Source organism: Acartia tonsa, chromosome 13, assembly GCF_053477335.1.
Source record: "Acartia tonsa isolate MP-2025a chromosome 13, ASM5347733v1, whole genome shotgun sequence".
Taxonomy (NCBI): Eukaryota; Metazoa; Arthropoda; class Copepoda; order Calanoida; family Acartiidae; genus Acartia; species Acartia tonsa.
This window is the reverse complement of record NC_137272.1, coordinates 12552767-12576497: the sequence shown is the minus strand read 5'-3', so window position 1 is coordinate 12576497 and position 23731 is coordinate 12552767. Positions and strand designations below refer to the sequence as shown.

At 32.6% G+C, this 23731-nt stretch overlaps 2 protein-coding genes across 2 annotated transcripts in view; one reads left to right on the top strand and one right to left on the bottom strand.

Moving 5' to 3' along the window:
- LOC145303825 (beta-1,4-glucuronyltransferase 1-like) overlaps positions 1 to 13492 on the bottom strand; it is a 110263-nt gene extending 96771 nt beyond the window's left edge. The window contains exon 1 of the mRNA XM_080145464.1: positions 12731 to 13492. Coding sequence (XP_080001590.1) covers positions 12731 to 12733 — 3 coding nt within the window. The 5' untranslated portion in view covers positions 12734 to 13492. The remainder of the gene's footprint in view (positions 1 to 12730) is intronic.
- Positions 1 to 23731, top strand: part of LOC145303826 (N-acetylgalactosamine kinase-like) — a 213983-nt gene that overhangs the window by 161176 nt on the left and 29076 nt on the right. The window lies entirely within an intron of this gene.

Below are 23731 nucleotides of genomic sequence, written 5' to 3'. Positions count from 1 at the left end.
AAGCTTAAAATCTCGGAAAACTGTTACTTCGGATGGGTTGTACTCTTCAGGAAAGCTTTATAAATATTGTAGGGTGGTTTTAGGCTATTTTCCTGACTTCCATCCCCTACAGACTAATGACAAAGCAACTAGTTCATTCTAAATACTCTCTTATTTATTTGCTATTGTGTCTTTCTAGCTGTGAATATGAAATTATGCAGAATTGATGTCACAACCTTTACAAAGAAATTCCGTTTTATAAAAGTTTCACGACTCTAACTTTTTAAAGTTGGTATATTCTAATACAAAATTGGACAAAAATTTGGATTTCTCAGAGATTCAGGAATATGCCAATTGAAGAAATTTTCAATGTTTTCTATAGTATATCTTTTTATTCAAATTAGTAATTAAGCACAAATAAAAATACTGAAACCGATTGGGTTCTCTATTTTAAGTAGGTTTTACATAGGTCTTATGATTGATTAATTTAATTTTAATTCTACTTTAAGATCTAAATCTTGACATAGTTTTAAGGCATTTTTATTGCCTCTCTGCATTTTAAAATACAGAGCCTTTAGATGCTAGAGGTTTATGTATGTAAGTAGGTAATAAATGTGATAAAAAGAACATATATTTGACCAATCTTTTAAGTGCTATTTTAATTGCAGAATGAAAGTTTACCGGTATACTAGATTCATAAATGAAAATTTGGGTTCTAAATAGTGATTTATTGTCAATTGTCTTATCTCTGCATCCCTGTGAAACATGTATGCGCGCTTATAATCAACAAATAAGCCAACATTCCAGTCCTAAATGAAAAAGTTAACTCACAAAGTTGCAAATATTTTCAAGATATTGTTTATAACCATTGAATAAACTAAAAATTAGAATAAACTTGAAGTATTTGGCTCTCTACGATTTTGCTTTTATGATTATAAATATAACGATTGTATAGAATAAAAAGATTAAAAACAAAACACTTTATGTTGATAATGATAATTTTACTATCAAAATAAAACATTGCTGAGATCTTCCCAGCTCAAAGGGACAAAAAAAAACAAAAAAAAGTTCTGACAAATAATTCTACTTTGTATTAAAACTAGCAGTTAAAACCCCCCTAGAAGCCTCTAGGGGTAATTAATGTGGGGGGGGGGTGTTTTAAAAAGAAAGAAAAATTTATTATTTTTGTGGGGAGGATGGAAATAACCTCTCAAAAATTAGTCAAAAACCTTCCCTGGACCTATAAGGATGACCATATAAGTTCAGCGGTTATCTAGATACTTCGATACAGACGAAAAAGCTTACTGCTTTATATAATAGGATGTGTAATATTGTCTGTTTTGCATAAACATGCAAAAACAAGAATGACAACACCTGTATTAGCAAAGCTTAAATATTAAAAACACTTCAATTATATAGCAATGCAATGAACGAAAAATAGAGAAAATAAATTATCGAGTAGATGTTCAAAATACCTACTAAAAATCCCTTCAGCAAAATTCAGTTCAAATCTAATAAATCTTTAATACCAACTGATGAAAAACATTTAGAATTCTATCTCTGATAACAGCCGAGTAAATCAGATTTGGACGAACTGGTTGACAGACACCCAAAGTGAGATATAGAGTAACTTTACTACTTAAAGAATTTGAATAAACGACAACCAAGAAGAATCAGTTCTATAGTCATAAAATTTCACTATTATGACAGTAGGGTAACAAGCAGGTAAAAACTGAAATTGTACTATCATACTATTGTAACGAATTGTCTTAGAAATCGTCTAAAATCTATAAACTTTCACTCCTGTTAGCCAGCTTACATGGATGGGTCAATAGAACAAGAATGATTCTTTAACTTTAAGTTTATGACAGAGAACCATAGGACTTAGTCAAATAGGCTTAATAGAAAAACCAATAATTTTATTGCACAAACTTTGTCTGGAACTTCTAATAGTGCATAGTACTGTAGAATGCTAATTTTTCATTTAAACTAAAAATCAAGCACATGCTTTTGGAAATATTAGTATTGTAATAAATTTTCTTCGGCTATCAACGTCCCTGCATTTACTGAAAAGCTATGATATTTTAAATATTTTGGAAGATTTTTATCCTTGTTATTATCGAATCAATGAATACAGAAGATTCTTGTTATACAAATTTTGACAAGGATGACAACATTCATTGATTACAAAACACAAAGAATAATATGGAATATAAGATGAATTTGAGCAATGTTTATATATATTACAATCAGACAGAGTGAGTTAAAGAGTGAATTCTTCTCAAAGAAAGAGGGGAGGCGGATGTGCCACTTTTTGAAACCAAAAGTAAAACGTGCATGATCTCAGCCCATAAAAGAGTTACAGCTCTAAAATTCTGCACAGCAGTTGCTTTTGTGGTCTAATTTGGCGAAAAAAGGCAAAAAAAAAATCGGCGGGAGCGGCGGTTCCGCCGCCGTTTCTTCACAGTTCCATATTATTCTCCACAAAAGCAACTGCTGTGCCGAATTTTAGAGCTGTAACTCTTTTATGGGCTGAGATCATGCACGTTTTACTTTTGGTTTCAAAAGTGACACATCCGCCTCCCCCCTTTCTATTAAAAATTCGGACCTCAATCATAATTTGTAGATTATAATGTCGTTTTTTCCAAATATTTCGGACGGTCAGGCGGATATTTGACATTTCGAGTATCTTAGCTGCTTTAAATTAAAAGAAATGAATATGTAAAACACTTTATAATAGGAATAGACCATAGGGGGAAAAAAACATCCATAAGTTAAACTATATAAAATTTGTCTTAAATGGGTACATAAGTTCTTTTCGTATAACTATCAAATTCAATTCTTAAATCAGTAATCAATGTTTCTTTAATAATATTTTTTTGTAAATCAATTAAAAATCAATCTGTGCGCAAAACATTTGCCGCAGCAAATATTTGGTTGCGAGACAACGACCTTGCCAAGAATTTCATACATTTCAAATTGCAAAGCACAGTGGGATATCGGCAGACTTTCTGAATATTGGCAGAGTTGGAAGTGGACATTTCAAAACAAAGTGCAGTGTTTTACAAGTAGATAAATTAAAATAGTATGTATTGGTTTTGAATAGAATTTTTATATATTTCAAATTGCGGTACACAGTGGGATATCGGCAGACATTTTAAATATTTGCACAGTGGGATGTTGGCAATTAAAAGTGGACATTTTAAAACAATGTGCAGTGGTTTATAAGTGGACAAATCAAAATAGTATGTATTGGTTTTGAATAGAATTTTATGCATTTCATATTGCGGAGCACAGTGAGATTATCAGTAGACATTTTGAATATTGGCACAGTGGGTAGTTTGTAGTTATAACTGGACATTTTAAAACTATGTGCAGTGGTTTATAAGTGGACAAATTAAAATAGTATGTATTGGTTTTGAATAGAATTTTATACATTTCATATTGCGGAGCACAGTGGGATTATGAGTAGACATTATGAATATTGGCACAGTGGGTAGATGGTAGTTATAACAGGACATTTTAAAACATTGTACGGTGGTTTATAAGAGGACAATTCAAAATAGTATGTACGGGTTGTAAATAAATATTGTTGTATATTTGAAATTGCGGAGCACAGTGGGATATCGGCAGACTTTCTAAATATTTACACAGTGAATATTTAGTTGTTGTAATTGGGTGTTTTAAATCAATGTATTGTGGGTTATAAGCAGACACATCAATAGCATGTATGAGTTGAAAATACACATTTAAAAGGTAGGTACAGTGGGTTGATAGTGGATAATGTACAGTGGGTTAATATTGGATATAATTAAAAATTTACAAGGAGTTGTTTTCGGACATTTTAAAGTTACATTAAGCAAAACAAAAATATGGAAATAGTTTAATATTAATGAAAGTATCATAGATAGAGATTTATTGAAACTACCTGCGAATATTTTAAAATTATCATCTAAAATTAATAACAATCATTCTTTTCTTCTGTATAATAGTTAAATGTACTTTTTGGTTTATTCAAATTGGTATAGTAACCTCAAGATTTTAACAAGTTTTAATGTCTTACTTTAAAAATAACAGTTATAACCATGATTAGCGCAGATCATACAAGAAAATTAAATGCTGTAAAGTAGAGTTTATTGCCATTAAGGTATTCCACATGTTATATATAAAATGATTAATCTTGAACAATTTTTGGCTGTTTAAACCTCAAAGGCCATAACTAATGAGTTACTATGCTATTATAAATAATGGATTTAAACAATTTTATCTTGGACATGACTTGGCATTTTTTAGGGAAGAGGTAAGGGAGGGCCAATAGAATCCGGGCAATTAATTTTTATTAATTGCAAGGAACACGAGAAAGGGCAATAGCACACATAAAAATTATATTTCATCAATAAAAATAATATATTAATTATACCTAGTTTATTTTGAAAAGTGTAAGATTTTAGGCATAATAAAAATCTTTTGTCAGGCACAACCCTCCCTTAATTTAAAGTTTAAACTTATCAAAAATTACGAAGCTCCTATAGAGCGCTCAAGCTCTAACTTAATCTAACCTAAACATGTTTTTATCTCAAAAGTTTGTTTCCAATCTCATTTAGCTCTAGAAAAAATGCCAATTGCTTCTTGTCCCAAAATCTGCAGAAATCCTATTATATAAAGTAGTAAGTTTTTCTTTGTCTGAAGCTTAAGATTTAAATAAATACAGAACTGATCAAGTTCTTCTTTCAAGGGAAGCTTCATATAGCACCTGGGATGGTTTTAGGTTATTAGATTTAGATTTAAGGCTATTTATTTTTAAGGTTTTTATCCTCAGTTAAGTTTTACGTTTATTTTGCGACCCTTTAGATACAGAGCCTTAAATACTTTGGGCGCAACCGCTAGTATATACATAATCTAATGAGACATTTCAAAGTAGCTTGTTTTAATTAGTTGGCATTAATCTCTGTCTCCTATAAAGTAATACCAGGAAGGGAGGGGACATTGGACTGTAATTTATGTGTTTTGATTGGTTGTTTCAAACTAGCATGCAGTGTTTAACCTTTTAATCAATATATTTTATTTCAAAATCTATAACAAAAAAGCGTCTTTCTTACATATAGTACATAAGTAATTATGATATTAGTTTACATACTTAATCAGTAACAGTATAAAATGATAGACGAACAGACGATCATTTTCTAAGCTACATAGATGATGCTTTGTTTAAAAATCTACATCCACAACTATACTTTGTTGATAAAAAATACTTCTGCTTATTTAAACATCCTTTATATTGGTTCTTGAAGTGTGTGTGTGTGTGTGTGTGTGTGTGTGTGTGTGAGTGTGTGTGTGTGGGGGGTGTGGGTATGAGTATGTATATGTGTATGTGTGTAAGTGCGTTGAAGTCTCCTAAAGGTCTAAAACGTGTTGATACCAGTTTTAAAAATAGGTAGTTCATAGAATAATTTAGAATACTAGCTGCGTAAAATTAAACTTTGTATTTTTTAGATTTTTTGTTGGTATGTATAAAATGCTTGCATGAAATGAACGTTTTGAAAGGTTAGGTAATGCTGAATTTTGTGCCAACCTCCCGCATGGTTAGGGCTGATAGGGTTTGGTTAGAATCCCGACGGCATAATGCATGCCAGAAAAGAAGATATTAAATTAACCTTCAACCTTTCCTTCCCCCTATTAATGATATTTTAAAATTAAATTACTTAACTTTATTTTAGAAAAACAGACATAAGAAAAATGTCGATTGCCCTGTAGTAACTATATTTTTATTATTTCTTCGAAGCTACCTGCCTCTTTATTTATATTTATCTATGACGGCTAGCCAAAAAAAAATCCTCATGGCCCTAAACATGTGTGTATGTACTATGTACAGAACTTAAGATAAGTAAACTGGAAAAATGGTAATAGTTAATCATCGCCAGTTTTGTTGGATCCAAGGGACTGAAGGCCCAGGCCAACAAAAAAAGGAGTAATTAATTATTTTATTATCCGTGGATAATAAAATTACTTAAGGTGGCATATCCCTGATTATAAAAAACAGGGTAAAGCAGAAAATCTAGGAAAACTTGCACTAGGAAGAATTTGAAAAGTTGAAAGCAAGTTAGTTTTCCTCATGCTGCCATATTCCAATCCAAGCGCTCTCTACTATGCATAAGAAAATCGGTGTGCTATAATATCCGCATAGTGTCATATCAGCAAAGAGCTTCATATTCGCAAAAAGACACAGTAGCAAATAGATTAATGTTTGATTGTAATTAAAGTATTAGGCGTAATTATTTGCAGGGATCTGAAGGGATAAGACAATGGCGATAAATTCACGCACATCCCCGATGATGATATTGTAGATTACAATTAGTGGTTGAAACGTTTGAACACTAAACTTAGAGAACCTCCCAATAAAAAGTCCCCAAAGTTGTTGAACTAACGAATAAGAAAACGTTATTATAAAACTTCGGGGACTGATGTAATATACGTCCCAATTAATTTACAACTCTGATAATTTGATAATGTTGAGGCGAAAGTAAAGATACACCAAGAAAAGCTTAGTTCATGTCAAATTTTTGTAGAACTCTCTCTTTTAAGCTGCACATCAGCTCTATATCTAAGTATAAAGTATAGCTTGCTATTGCTACGCTATTAATAAGCAAAATTATTCTTTTTCTTATAAAGTAAAGAAAATTTTTTATCACAAAATATAGAAAATTATGTTTGACTTATCTTAAAAAGAACATTAAAACTTTATGGGTGACTTGATTGTAATACTAACAATTAGAGGGAATATCTTGGCTAAAAACTTACAAGTCATTTAAAACAAAAATAAATTACTTGCTTGGTTAAAACGTTGCATTGTTTTTTCTTTAGAAAGACTATCCCCGTCTTTTACTTTATTTAGGTTAACTTTCGATAATTATTTTCCAATTTTTCCTTATCTGAATTTTAATCTTTTTCTCTTTCTTTAAAGATAATTTCATAATGTCATATTGTTTATTTATATTTATATTTATATTTATATTTTTATTGTCTATATTTTTTACTCAAAAAGGAGACTTTGGCAGGGATCTAAAGGGATTACCTTTTCGCCTGATTACATTTATTGGTTTAAACGTTTGGACAGACACAATTTAATAAACTAACCAATCAAAATTCAATAAAAGTCCCCAAAGTTATTATGTCAACAAATAACAAACCGTTACAATAAAACTTTGGGGACCATTGTAATAAATAGCCGAATGTCCCCTACCTCCCTGGGACATTGGACATTTAATTACACTGGTACCCAAAGTTTGATAAAAAGGAATTCATTTTCTCGTATTCATTCGAATCCGGTGGATAGGAACCGGTTCTCATCCATACGAAAAAAACTATGTCTAGCATCGTATTATATTAAGCTTTCTACGAATATAAAAATGTACAATAAAAAAACTGGTTTTAATCTTATAATTGTACATTCTATATCCGCGGAAAGCCGTTTTTAATACGATGCGAGAAATAACTATTAGCAACATTACTCTCCATCCATCCTCCCCCCCCCCCCCCTCATAAATTGCACGTATTTTAAACATAAGTAAAAACAAATTTTAAATAATCCCAAAGACAGGCCAACTATCAATAACTGAAGGGTATTTTAATACTTAATTTTTAATTCTTAAATGAAACGCACATTTTAGGAATAGCGCAAAAAATTTGGATGGGGGTAGGGGACATTGTTTTTGGGGTAGGAATAGTGGATGCGCCACGTATAGTATTAGGTGTGTGGTGTGGGGGGTTGGGAGGAGCGGGTCATTGAACGGGCGTGTTTATGTATGTATATATTGGTTTTTATTTGACACAACCAAAATTATCCAAAGTAACAAACCTTACCCAACCTTTTATAAACTATTTTTTTTATTTTTACTTTGTTAATTGTTATTTTACTTATTAACAATTTCTTTCACGGCCCCAAGATTCGGTTTAATTCAACCGGAATCAAACCAGATATAATAATTTACTATAGTACTAAACTGTCCAAACAAACATGAACAAAATTTAAAATTCATAATTGAAACCACCAAATTTATGTATATTGACAAAATGAAATTAAGTAAAATTGGTGTTGGTTGACAAAATATTGATGCAACGATTTTCAAATAACTGCACCATTTCTTTACTACATGGAAGTCTATCTTTGGTTTTTCATTTACTTATCAGTGGATAACACTTTTATTGCCCATTATATAAAAAAAACCTCGGAGAAGAAACAGTCTAAATTAACGAGCTAAATTCTTTCCCAGATTATTTTTAAAATATGCTGGAATGATGACACACCACCTGCTCTAAGATGAGTCAAAATGGCCCTTGGTCAATTAATAAATAGCAGGGAAAGAATAATGGATAATAACATATTTTTTTTACTCTCATATTTATGGCCCTAGGAGCTTATTATCATATAGGGAAAATAAAGGGTGTAGATTTATTTAAGCTCCAATGTCCCCTCCTTCCCTGAAAAAGTTATATGGTATAATAGTAGTATATGTATATGTATTTCTTGCTATAAGTTACAGTTACAACCAATTTATTTCATCATAGTATATACTAAAGCAGTTGGATGTTCTGTGTGTGTGTGTGTGTGTGTGTGTGTGTGTATGTGTGTATGTTGCTTAAGACCTCTTATACAGTTGGTTAACATGAAAACGTAAGCTTCGTAATGGTTAAGTGAGTATTTAAAAATGGGGCGTAGGTACCCCCCCCCCCCTTCCCTCGCCACACCCAAGGATCAATAGCTATTAAAAAAATTAGGTTCGACTCAATTTTTAAAAGTGAAGCTTTTCTATAATTAGGGTCGGTCCGTACGTCCCTCTGAGACAGATAGCTTTTTTCGTTAATTTAGGCATGTTAGAATTGTCCTATCGATTTTAAACTTTGCATGGTGATTCCTGTGGTAGTTAGGTACGACTTAGAAAGCGTAGCAACTCTATAATCATTACCAGAATGTCCGTACGTCCATTTTAAACATGTTGATTTTTTACTTTTTTAACAACAAATTTTTAAAGTGATCTAATTATCCGATACCTGGACAACAAAGTACAATATTATAAGCAAAGCAACTCTATAATCAAGTCCTAAAAATGTAAAAGTATGTCCGTAAACATTATCCTGTATCAAGAAGTTTTTCAACAAATTTTGCTTTGAATTCATTTATATTCTGATTATTCAGTTTTGACACTATACAAGTGTTAATGTCCGTTTGTTCCACTGTTTCAGAGCTTCGCATTTATGGATGTTGTCATCCTTGTTTTTTTCAATCTTTAAGGCAAGGAACTTACTGCCCATAAGTAGCGAAGCATAAAACATATAAAACGTTAAAAAACAAAGAATTTAAAAAAAATCTATTTTAAACTTATGGTTTATCATGCTTATTAATAAGGGTACAACACACAAACGTTTTATTTATTCTCTTTAATTTGAAGAAGGTTAAAGACAATCGACGATACATTGATGTACACCCCAATGATGATTAACTAAATTACCCCTTCCCTAGATTAAAATTATTCTAGGAAAGTTTGGATACTGCTAATTTGTACACAACCAAATAAGAGTCACCAAAGTCAACAACGAATGAGAAAACGTGTTCACAAAACTTAACATTGGGGACCAATACAATTTACAGTCCAATGTCCCCTCCCTCCCAGACAATATTTCTCTATTTTATCTATGGCGCCAAAAATAGAGAAAAGGAGAAAGCAAAGGGGGAATAAACCAATGCAAATGGAGAGAGGGGGAGGGGGAAGAGAAATTTTTAGGTTCTAAATCAAGTTTGGAAAAAAAGTTGAAATCCCTTTGACATTTCAGGGTTGGCAAAACTCAGGGATCTAAAGGGATAAGACAATAGTCATCAATAATGATATACAAAATAACTTTTCTGTAGATTATAGTTATTGGTTGAAACATTTGGACACTGAACTTAATTAACCAACCGACCAAAATTCAATAAAAGTCCCCAAAGTTGTTAAGCCAACGAATAGGAAAACGTTATTATAAAACTTTGGGTACTAGTGTAGTAAACTTTGATAACAATTCAAATACATAAAGTTAAATGGATGGAAAATCTACTTTTAATATAACAAGAATGACAACATACATATAAGTAACAAAGCAACAACGAACATGTATTTGCATATATGAAAAATTCAAGTAAAATGCACTGTGTACTAGATAATTAGACTAACAGATACGCCCCTAGAGACCGGTTATCTTTATTTTAGGTTAATACCATGATTAATTTTAGAACAAAAGGACAAAAAAATAGTACTTTCTGCTGCCATATCTGGCACGAGACATCAGGTATCTGAAGGGATAAGACAATATCCGATAAATACAAAAAAATCCCCTCTTCTGTAGATCCTAATTGTTGGTAGAAACGTTTGGACACTCAACCTAATGAATCAACCATTCAAAATTCATAAAAAGTCCCAAAGTCCGAAAGAGAAAATGTTATTAGAAACTTTGAGGACTAGTGTAATATAAACAGCCCATTGTCCCCTTCCATCCTGACGATACATAAAGATTATTATTATATATATAAACACAGGTTATTTCTTTAACTTTTTATTGATGGAAGACAATTGTTTCACTATTAAATAGATCATCAGTTCCAATTAAGATGTATAAAATAAGAGTTAAAAAATACATGTCCTTGCATTTTGAATCCTTTTAATACATTAAGATTAGGGGAAATTTATCAACATCTACATTTAGAACCTCAATACAAAGACCGTGCAATCAAAAAATTAGTGATCTTTCAGGCGGTCTGTTTATAATAATCTACTACTTTAAGGAATACTAGCGGCTACACCCCTAGAAGCCTCTAAGGGCAATTAATGTGTGAGATATTCTACCTCTAAAATAGTTAAAAACCTTTCCTGAACTTCTAAGAAGCTTGATTGTAAATGAGAACCACATCGGTTTTTTGTCTGTAGCGAGCGAGATCCTTCGCTACAGACAAAAAAATCTTACTACTTTGGATATTTATGATAAAATTCTATTTTTTTTGTCCTAAATCTATAAATCTGTTTTCATTGTCATATGTTTTATTAAACGCCATGATGCTTCATCACTATACAAGGATGATTATGTCATAAGCAGAGCTATCAACACTTTTTACATAAAACTAGCGGGTGTGCCACAGCATCTAGGGGTTCTATAAATATAGAGGTAAAAAGGGGACAAAAATATAACCTAGAACCATACCAATACCTAAATTAAAAAAATAGCCTAAAACCAAAACCAGGACGCTTTGAAGCTTTAAAAAAAAGAGAACTCAATCAGTTCAGTAATTATTGAAATCTGGAGCTTCAGAAAAAAAACTTATTGCTTTATATTAAAGGATTATGAAATATTAAGAAACAGAAATATTGTCAATATAAATTAAATGCTGATTTAATTTAAATACAATTTTTTACACGACCATAAACAAATAAGTTTTTTAAAGGTCTTTTGTTGCCCGTAAAACTGACGGACGTGTGTAAAATAATATAGAGTAGCTGCGCTACTAATACCTTTAATTCAAGGGCAGTTACAGTTTTAGTAAGCGAAGCTATTCTTTTTAAACAAGTCTTTTCAGCTATTTTCAGCCCCCTCGGGGCTAACGAAACTGAATAAACTTATAATTTTTTATTTTGATATCTGCGTTAAGCTGTCTATAATATGATACGATAAATAACTAATTTAGCTCTATTATAAAGATTCCTTAATACTTCAAAAAATATTATATATATCTATCATACAAAGTAGAACGATATATGTCTGTCTGTTTGTTTGTAAGGAAGTATCTAGCTAACCGCTAAATCGATCAGGTTCTCTCTAACAGGGTAGCCCTCCCGGGAAGGTTTATAACTATTTAGGGGGAGGGTACCACCATTCTCTCAAGAGAAATCGCCCCTAGAACCCCCCCCCCCCAAAAAAAAAAAATATTGAAAAAATCTAAATTGAAAAAAAATAGACTTTGGGATTAAATTTCCCCCTCCTCAAGTGCCCCTAGAGTCCTCTAGGTGCGAAACCGCTAGTAATATAATATAATATTAAAATTTTCTTCCTGTGCATGTAGAAATAACAGAAAAAATCAAGAATGACAATATCTAAAAAGCAAAAAATAACAAATTATAAATTAAAGTTGAACATAAAAAATTATGCAAAGTTTAAACCATATACAGAAATGCTTTGCTTTTACTAAAAAAAAGGCAATGTAATTAGAATTTAAATCTTCTGGGTTTTTTATTCACAAACTTAAATGTGAGATAAATTTCAATCTTTTTACCTGAAATTTTATAGTAACAAAATTAAAGGGGCTTAAAATATAACATTGCTTTTTAGATAAAAAACGCATAAAACAGTAAAGTAACAAAGAACCAAAATGAAACATGGATTAAACCAACGGATTCTGTTTATATGTCTGTCCCAAGACAAATCACTAAATATTTCTCTTAGAAGAAGGTTCGAATAATTCTCGGCTACATCATAAATAAAATATTCAAAAATTGTTCCTGCTGCTGCTATGTCAGATGCACGACATAAATAGTTGGAGGGAATGCCCTGGTTTAAAATAGGCGCATTTCATTACCATACACTTTCAGACTTTCAGACAAAGGTCGTGCAATCATGCTTGAAGTAAAAAATTAATTGTCTGATTATAAAATTTACATAAAACTGGAAAAAATTACCAAATTAAATTAATTTACAAAATATCTTTATTAACTATGGAAAAAACAAAACTTACCATTTTTGCTGAACTTTGTTTTAATTTAAAAATCACTTTAAATAACTCTGAAATTCACTTATCTATAACTATTTTTCATATTTTATCCGATAAAGCACTTTACATATTGTTTTAAACTAATAATTATATCAAAACTGTAACTTTAAACCCAGAGGGGTTAAAATTAATAGATTATAACTTAAATTGCTTATCACAAATAGATATAGAGATAGTGCACTTTAAGAAAAATAATTTTGACTAAAATTTTTCCAGAAAAGGCAGAAAAAATAAGGCATAAATTGTGAAAAAAGATATATACTAGTTTTGATTGGCAGAAAAGTTTGTGACAATTTTTTTCTTCTGATATATTATCTAACATTGATATTGTAGAAAAAAGGGTTAATGTAACTTTTGGTTTTAAAGTTTTAAATTACAAATAAAATTTTTAAAAATTCCGTTAACTATTTTGCTTTGTACCTTTAAACCATCATTTTTAACTAGCGGAAAAAAGGCAGGCATAAAATTTGTTATTAAAAAATTAATAAGAATTTTTATTTAAAAAAGCTCTAAGATTTAACCAACAAAATACCTTTTTTTATATTATAAAAGACTTTTAAAAATTTAAACACTTCATCAATATATTATAGGAATTTAAATAGTCAAAATAAAAGGATAATGTTATACACAGCACATTTTCTACAAGAAAAACTCACATATCACTATTTTAAAAAAAATCACAAAAAATGGATTTCTCTGAACAACCGTTACAGACTTTGGTCCGTCACTTACTAAACTGAAAACTCAATCATTTACACACACACACACACACCACAGACACACACAAACACACACTTACCACAGACGACAGACACACACACGCACAGAGAGTACTATAGTGTCAGTGTATACAAGGTTTACCTTTTTCATAGTAACGCAGCTACTCAATTTCTTAATTTGTTGTCCGTACGTCCGTAGCTTAGAAAGATATTATAAAATACGAAATATATCCCTTAGTTGATAAATTATTACCTTAAATAAATTGAGAATAGTTATTTCTCGTATCGTATTATAAACGGCTTTCCGCGGATATAGAATGTACAATTATAAGATTAAAACTAGTTTTTTTTTAGCCCCGTGGTGCCGAAGGCACCGGCTAAAAAAACTAGTTTTAATCTTGTGATTGTACATTTCTATATTCGTAGAAAACTGGATATAATACGATGCTAGACATAGTTTTTTCGTATGGATGAGAACCGGTTCCTATCCACCGGATTCGAATGAATACGAGAAAAATTATTAAACAACAAAAGTTTTGAATTAGAATTAGAGGACGATTCATATATCTTTAATTAGCTGCTACCAGGTATAAGGTATAACCAATAAGCGAAATAAATCTAAAATAATATTTGGGGGGCAAATGGAGAGGTTGTCAATTTTACGATGTGTTGCCCCCCAACGACAGCTGAAAAACATGCATGGGTTTCGTGATTTTTTCCCGAATTAATTTCATTGTTGGTATAAGCTGAGCTGCTACGTCCCTAGAAGTCTCTAGGAGCACTTAAGGGAAGGGGGCCAACCTCAGCTTTTCATTTTTATTTTGGGGAGGGGAAATATTTTTTACCGAAGGCGATTTCTCTTTGGATGGTGAAGGTAAACTCCCCTAATATAGAACTATAAACCTTCCCTGGAAGTTTCATTGTAAAGGAGAACCTTATTGGTTCAGCGGTTAGCGAGATCCTTTGGTACAATCATACACAGATAGGCACCCTGTTACCTTTACATATAGATTTAAAGATTGGTGGTGACATATAAAATTCAAACCAATTTGTAATGAACTTTTTATGTGTTATGGAAAAAAAGTCTAAGTTAAACAAGGATGACAACATCCATAAAAGCGAAGCACTGAAACGATATGACCGACGAACATTTACTTTTGTTGAGTGTCAGAACTAACTGAATATACAAAATATGAAAATATAAGGTTTGACAAAATTATACGTAAATTTGTTGCAAAACTTCTTAAATACAGTATTCTGTTTAAGGACATACTGACATTTTTAATACTTGATTATAGAGATGCTTCGCTCATAATATTGTACCTTATTGTAATAGGAATCAGTAATCAAAAAATCAGATCAATCGGATGATTTTATCATAAAAAAAAATTGTTATTAAAAAAGTAAAAAAATCAACATGTTTAAAATGGACGTACGGACATTCTGGTAACGATTATAGAGTTGCTACGCTTTCTAAATCGTACCTAACTACTACAGGAATCACCATGCAAAGTTTGAAATTGATAGGACAATTCTAACATGCCTAAATTAACGGAGAAAGCTATCCGTTAAGGACGTGCGGACGGACGGACCGCTCCTAATTATAGAAAAGCTTCGCTTTTAAAAAGTGATGGGAGAAAGGTAGAAATTAGGTTAGGTGTTAAATTAGGTTTCTAGGGATAGGACAATGCTGATAAATTACATTCTCCATTAATTTCTATTTATATGTGCATTTTACATGGAGATAGGGGAAATTTGACTGATAATTACACTTTTACCCGAAGTTTTATAATTACGCTTTTTTAGCTTAAAAACTTTGGGTACTTTTAAAAGTTTTAACTAATTGTGCTTTTAGTTGATAGTCCAAAGTTTAATCTATAGAAGGGGTAATTTTGTCTTTTGTCATTAGGGTCGTAAGTAGATTTATCGTTCATTTTCATATTCCTTGAGATTTTTGTTGCATTAAAATTGATATTGGAAAGAATGAGAAGTAGATTAATTTATATACTATTTCCCTCTTCCTTCTTGCGTGGAAAATGGGTTTTTAATAGGGGTGGAGCAAATGTTTTATTAAGGAATTTAGGATAGTGGACCAAATAATGCCATTTCTCGCGTTCGCACGCCGTCATGCGACAATTTTAGAACTCAGTTTTCGCTATTTGATTTACTATTTTTTTCTATTAGATAAAAGCTATGCTTGCAAGAAAATATTAATTCGCTATGATATAAAGAAAATTTTTTCTCAAATCGCGAAACCTGGAATCTGAAATTTGCGTCACCCGTTCAACATGACGCCCGACGGCGAGAAATGGCATTATTTGTTCCATTATCGGAATTTAGGGGGAGGCACGAGGGGTGGGGTAACTTTCTTTTTTTAATTCTTGAATTTAATTCTATTATTGTTATTTTTACCTGTCCTTTAAAATTGCATAGCAATATATAATACAAAGTAGAACAATATCTGTCTGTCTGTCTGAAGCTTAAGATCTCAGTAACCACTTAACCGATTGGGCTCTACTCTTCAGGGAATATACCTACTGGTTCTGTGATGGTTTTGAGATATTTTCTTAGGGGGTGGAGACCCCAAACCCCACAAAAAATGAAAAACACCCCCCCACCACCCCTGCAAAAAAATGAGGTTTATAAAACCTCTTAGGGGCAAAGCCTCTAGTTCTATAATATATAATAATAAGTGTTGTTTGTCTGGGGCTTAAGATCTCGGAAATTGCTAGTGCGAATGAGTTATATATACTTTTCAATGAAACTTCATAATTGTATTGCTTTAGACAATTTTCCTGAACCCCACTCGTGCCCCCTAGAGGCACCTAGTAACTGCTTTTTGTATTAAGTAATTTTAGGATTGATAGCTTCACTTTCTTGGATGCTGTTATCCTTGTTTTATTGCGATTTTTGAGTATGCTACACATTGTGTTTAAATTGTTGCTTTCTTCTACCCACTGTTGGGGCGAAGCCCCTGAAGCCAGGGGCGGAGGCTCTTAGTAGTCTTATAATATAAATTTTATTGTCTGAAAACAAAGATCTCAGAAATTGCTGTTCAAGATTGGTTGTACCTTTCAGACAAGCTTGATGAATGAGTTGGGTGGCTTTTGGCTATTTTCCTGACTTGCCCCTCCCTACCCTAAAGGTTAGAGGCGAAGCAACTACATAGTTATACATATATTAATATATCAGAAAAAACAAATGATAATAATAAATATATATATTTAATCAATAAATATTAATAACAAAACAAACTGTGGCTTATAAAGCCAATAAAATGTTATTGCAACATAAAATAAACATCAATGAAGAAAAGGGAGGGGTCATCATTGTAGGCTTGTCGTAATCAAGCTATATATATGAAGAGGACACTTATAGGCCCCTCAGGATTTTGGCTTCCGAAGCACTTAGGCATTAGTCAACACCCCCCCCCTCTTTTATTTTCAATGCTTTTTACAAAAAAAAGTAGGGAGGGGGGTGGCTCGACAGACACTTTTATTGAAAAAAATACGTATAATAATTGTTGCTAGTCTAATAATATTTTGGATCTACTGCAGTTCATGGTAAAATAGTGCTGGTAACGAATGCTTCCTGTTTCCTGGCAATGTTAGAAGATTCCTGGATCTAGCATAACAAGAAACATTTCTGGAGCCACCAATGTTTAACTCTCCTGGTTGCCAGCAATTTATGCATATTCCTGGCCACTGCCATGTTTGAAATATTCCTGTTAAAAAGCAATATTTCCCTTTTTAATTCGCATTTCCCTTTTTATTACACTTACCCCACAATTAGAGGTTGATAAGATTCACACAACTCAAAAGTGGCTATAATGAATTAGAGAGGGGGGGACTGAGACAAATATCATAATAGTTATTTCCCGCATCGTATTATAAACGGCTTTCCGCAGATATAGAATGTACAATTATGAGATTTAAACCAGTTATTTTAGCCCCAAGGTGCCAAAGGCACCGGCTAAAAAAAATGGTTTTAATCTTATGATTGTACATTTTAATATTCGTAGAAAGCTGGATATAATTCGATGCTAGACATAGTAAAGTAACAATATAAAAGTAGTCAGGAAAAACTTTAAGGTTAATAGATCCTGGGAAGGATTTTAACTATTTTGGTTTATTTGAGGGTATCATCCACAATCTGTGTACAAAGACAGTCAAACACACACAAAAGCGGACACCCTGTTACTTATAAATTAGTATGAAACTCATTATGTAATTGTAATTTACTTTTCCTAAATATTTTACTTTAAATTATAATTCTTTGCTACTTTATATTGTAGACTTCGCCCCTAGCCTCTAGGGGCTTTGCCCCAAGAGGTTTAATCAAACCAAATAATCGTATTTTAGATTTAAAAGAAAAATTTTTAAAAAAAATTGGGGGGTGGGTGGTATTTTTTATTTTTGGGGGGGTTGGGGGTCTCTCACCCCCCCCAAGAAAATAGTTATAAACCTTACCGGGACCTATGAGAAGCTACCCTGTGAAGGAGAACCCGATCGGTTCAGCGGTTAGCGAGATCCTTCGCTACAAACAAACAGACAGATATCGTTCTACTTTGTATTATAGATTATAGCAGTTGCGACCCTAGCATCAAGAGGCTCCGTTTAAAATTGATAGAAAGGGGGCAGAAAATAGCCTAAAACCATCATGAGACCTTGTGAAGCTTCTATTTTGAAATCCATCGAATCAGTGGTTAGTGAGATCTTAATTGAGAAAAAAACAAATATTGCTATATTGTCAACCTTGCTTGCTTGAGTTTACAAAGCATAAAAAGGGAGGGAAGATAATTTGAATTTAAAACACCCGCCAAAAGTATCAGATATTGAATTTAAAAATGGGTAACCAATTAGCTTTTTTGTCAAGAGGTTACATTATCTTAACTCGAATACCCACCAATCAAAACCCCGTATTTTATAAGACGAAATAAAAATGCCATTCAAATTTTGGCGCGAAAGTGTTCTTTTCCGTAAAGTTTATACGCAATTTTGGCGCGAATTAAATCATATGTGTGTAAAGGTTTATTGATTTAAATTAGAAGGTCTAAATAAGGGAGGGAATAGAATAATTTGAAATAAAAATCTCCCGCCATAATCTAATTACTTACATGGTTTCATGGTCTGTACTTCACAGTTACGTCACTCTTTTTGTTGATTTAGGCTAGAATTGTTGGCGTTATCCTCATAGAATTTTTTTTTCAATATTGATCCCCCCTCCCTGGCCGAGGCACTTTTTTTATAATTAGGTTAGTTTAGGTTATAGGGGCTAGTATTAAGTTTTGGCATTCTATAGGCGTTCAAGTTCGTTGGTTTTACTGTTTGATTACAGAGCCTCACTTAGAAAAAAAATAATTTATTAATACGATGAAAATTACGAATGTATCTCCCCCACTTTTCAATGTATTATGAAATAAAAAGGCGCGCCCAAATTTTGGCGCGAAATTGGATATGAAGATAGAAACAGTTAAATGTATAGGTAAAGATCCAACTCTCCTATATCCTTCCCCCACCTTTATTAATAAAATAATTGAAGCAACATACCCTAATTAATCATTGCTGTTTACCCCCTAAGAAAATGTGATAAGGGGTATGGGGTAAAAACTCCTGTAAGCCAGTAATCTTCTCTCATTGCTGGTAACCTGGAAAATTTGCAGATTGCCAGCTAACAGGAACCTAGGATTTAGGGGAATATGCGTGCTGCTGGATCCAGAAATCTTGTAATATTGCCAGGAACCAGGAAGCATTCGTTACCAGCAATATTTTACCATGAACTGCAGTAGATCCAATATTTTCTATATTTTCTTGGAAGTCCATGATAGTTCCTTCTAGCTGCTCCAAATCTGCCTCCAGCCGTTCCATATCTGCTTCTAGCGGCGCCATAGCTGTTTCCCGGCAATGAAAAATAAGTTTTCCTTGCGTTGTAGCCACTGAAAGTTTGCATATAGTGTAAAGATAGAGGATTCTGCATTTCTGTGAAACATAATAGTTATGACGGATTATGAAGACGAAGAAAGTCCCTAAAAAATCAGCATCTTACGTCATAAAAACGAGGGATTATCCATTTCTTTTTTAGGGGTTTTCTTTCCCACTCCTCCTCGATTCTCATCCCTCATTTTTAAAACGTCATTCATGTCTTTCTTCGTCTTCACAGATTATGCTCAGAATAACGTATTCCTTCTCTAGAAGTGCCCAGTGAGCAAAGAAACCCTTCCATTTTATCATTGAAATAAATTTACAATAGGGGTTGGGGAGAAAACTTGTTTTCTTTTTGCGGTGATAAGCAATAGTTTCTAACCCAATTTACCCTTCCTTACCCAACCTTACCCTCTCTGACATTTAATCAATTTTTTTCCATGAGGAAAACTTCCTAATTTTGTGATCAATGCTTAAAGCGCACACAAAAATTTTACGATCCAGGTTAAAGATTTTGTATTGAAAAGTGTACATGTTCACAATCCTCAATGGTTGTGGGTCTAAAGGGTTTTAACACCCCCTTAATTTGTTAGCTGTCTACATACCTCCCTCCCACGAGCTACAATCTCTTTTACACATTTGGTATTTTCACAAAACTATGGGGACAGCGTAATGTGCCTCAAAAACATGACGTCATACAATAGAATTGAGAAATGAGAGGCCAGTATACACTGTAATTGACCAATGCATGGGTAAAATTTATACTGGCCTCTCATTGGTCAATTTTATTTTATGACGTCATTTTTGGAGGCACTTTACGCTGTCTCAAAACTATGTATTTTCAAAAATGCTACTATCTATCTATCCCTGTAGCTAGAGGGTTGTGGCTTTGTTGTGGTTTGTTCTTGTTCAAAGTGGGACCATTTGAAAAACTTTGAATCATCATCTAAAATAGGAATAAAATTTCCAGTATGGCTTCGAATTTGATTCAATTTTTCTGATTTAAAGCACTGTTTATGTACATTTGTATTTTTTGTATAATATATTCAGCTTAGCTTAAATAGAAGTTGCCATCTCTTAGGCTTTTATAACATAAACTAACGGTTCTGCCCCTAGAGGCCCCTTGGATCACTTTAAGGGAGAGGAAAGTCTACCCCATTAAATTCAATTTTAGTTTATAAAAGAAAAGAAAAGTTTGGGGATCTTTTATTAGAGGCAATTACTTTTTTTTTGAGGGGGGAGTGGTGGTACCCTCTCTAAATAGTTTTAAATCTCCCTAGGGCCTGAGCTGTGAGAAGCTTAATGAAGGTTCAGCGGTTAGAAAGGTCCTTCGGTACACACAGATAAATAGACAGACACAAATTGTTACTTTTATAGCCCTAAACATTTTAAAATGTTTAATTGATATACATACTAAGATATATAAGTTGGAAAGAATTTTAATGTTAGAGGGAGATTTGAAATCTGCATCAAATTTTAAGGATTTTTTTTTTATAAAATTCGTTTTTTGTATAATTCTTTATCTAAAAGCGGAAATACAATTTAAGTTAATTATTTTTGACATCTGTGATTGGTGGATTGAAAATTATCTACGCTCTGATTGGAGAAGCTTAAGTGTCGCACATCATTTAACCAATTAGAGCGCAGGTAGTTTCCAATCCACCTATCCTAATGGTCAAAATTTATAAACTTAAATTGTATTTCCGCTTTTAGATAAAGAATTATACAAAGAAAAACGAATTTTATAAAAAAAAAGTTTGATGCAGATTTCAAATCTCCCTCTAACATTAAAATTCCTTCCAACTTATATATCCTAATACATACACTATATTACTATTTTACCTGATAAATTCCCGTCTAAAGATTTAAAATCATAAGATTTTTTATGATTAAATTTATCCCAAGCAAATGCTTGACGAGCTCCAGCTAAAACTTTTGCTGTGTTCATAATCATCAATCCATATATCAGAAAATAAGCCTGAAGAAAATTAGGATTAGCTATATATCAAAACAGAAGTTAGGCAAGCCTGTGGGGGAGATATACCTCCCTAAAAATTTTCGGGGAGTGGAGTTCTTCCTGTCATGGAATACTTTTATTCTAAACTATTACCTAAAGTTTTTAGAGAATAAATTTTCTTTTTCTGTTATTTTTTAGGGCTTGACAACCGCGTGTCTGCCGCCTGTAAGCCTTAGGAAAATGTACCTTTTACAATTTTCAAAATCAGCTGGAATTCTAAACCTTACCAAAATATGGCAATACCTCTTTTCAAAAAAGTTTTCAAAGCATGAGACAGCGTAAAGTGACGTCATACGATAAAAATGACCAATGAGATGCCAGTATAAATTTTACCATTGCATTGGTAAATTACAGCTTTTCATTGGTCAATTCTATTATATGACGTCATTTTTTGGTGGCACTTTACGCTGTCTCCAAAGCATCCAAATGGGTTTAAATTTGAGGGTTAGTCGTGACTCACGCGTGGCTGCCAGTCATATTCTATCTCTGTAATGCGATGCATATAAAAAAGCTTTCTTAAATTTAAGGTGTGTCCATACATCTATAACGGATAGCTCAGATTTTGCACGCGGCTATCTGTAACAATAAGGTATTATCTTCTAGAAAGTGGAGTAACTCTATAATTAGTGTCTGAAATATAGTAATCATTTACATTATTAAAGAATGATTCCTAGGACAATTAAGCACAATGGTTGCTTTTATGAATGTTGTTGTATCCTCGCATAAAGTAAACGGATCTACTGCAGTTCATGGTAAAATATTGCTGGTAACGAATATTGCTGAAAATCTATGAATTTTAAAGGCTGCTAGCTGCCAAACGGCTGAACGTACATATCATACCCGCACACCATTTTAAGCGGTATAAGAAGGCCAACAAATAATCTGGAATAGCCAAGATCCAATGATGCACAGGGAAAGCTTCACTGAAGAAAAAGTGCGTAAAATAGGCTTTTTTCGCGCATTTCTCTGCACTGCGAGATAATTATGCATTATTAATCTATGGCTATTCCAGATTATTTGTAGGCCTTCTTATGCCGCTTAAAACAGTGTTCAAGCATGATGTGTACGTTCAGCCGTTTGGCAGCTAGCAGCCTTTTAAATTCATAGATTTTTAGCAATATTCGTTACCAGCAATATTTTACCGTGAACTGCAGTAGATCCAAGTAAACTTACTAAAATCATTTATAATTGATTTGTTAACAGTTTCAACTTGAACATTTAACTAAAATCAATTTTTGTTTTTGTTTTGAAATTTGATCACTTGCCCAGATTTATAAATAATAATTTTAAAATATTTTTATTATAGCTCGCTTCATTCATAAATAGAGTTATTTTTAGAGTTACGTTATTTTTTTGTTTTTGTGTATGTTTGTATGTTCTTCTATCTGTTTTTCGTTAATGCTATATAGGGTTGTCCGATGTTTTTCACTAAACCTTCAACATATAAACATTTGTAAAAGGAAAATATCACGTGGATTCCTCGCTCAAAAATTTAGTTGGAGGATTTTTTTTTGTATCCATGACTCTTAGGGTAGTTACACACCCCCTAGCATAAAATTGTAAAAAGATCAGGCTAGCCGTTGTTAGGTTTTAAATGACACATTTCTACTTTCTATCTATAATACTAGCGGCTTCGCCCCTAGCCTCTAGGGGCTTTGCCCCAAGAGGTGATAAAAAAAATTATGGCGAAAATCGTAAAGGACCATGGAAATCTCCTTCAAAAAAAAAAAAAAAAAAAAAAAAAAATGGGGGGGGCATTTTTTGGTTTTTGGGGGGGTTGGGGGTGTCCCACCCCCCAAGAAAATAGCTTAAAACCACCACAGGACCAATAGGTAGATACCCTGAAGAGTAGAATCCGATCGGTTCAGTGGTTACCGAGATCTTAAGGGACAGACAGACAGACGGACAGACGGTCAGACGGACAGACGGTCAGACGGACAGACAGACATCGTTCTACTTTGTATTATAGATAGAGTAGCTAGATGTCTGTCCGTCTGTCTGTCCCTCAAGATCTCGGTAACCACTGAACCGATTGGATTCTACTCTTCAGGGAATATATCTACTGGTCCTGTGGTGGTGTTAAGCTATTTTTTAGGGGTGTGTGACACCCCCCCCCCAAAAAAAAAAAAAAAATTCCCCTCAATTTTTTTAGGCAGTTAATTTAAAATTTTGTGGTTGCAGCACCAGAGGTACTTAATTTTTTTTATAAAAATAACCTCTTGGGGCAAAACCCCTAGAGGCCAGTTACGTTACATTTTATGAGTAAAAGTAGTACTTTTGATAATACATAAACGTATCATGACTAATC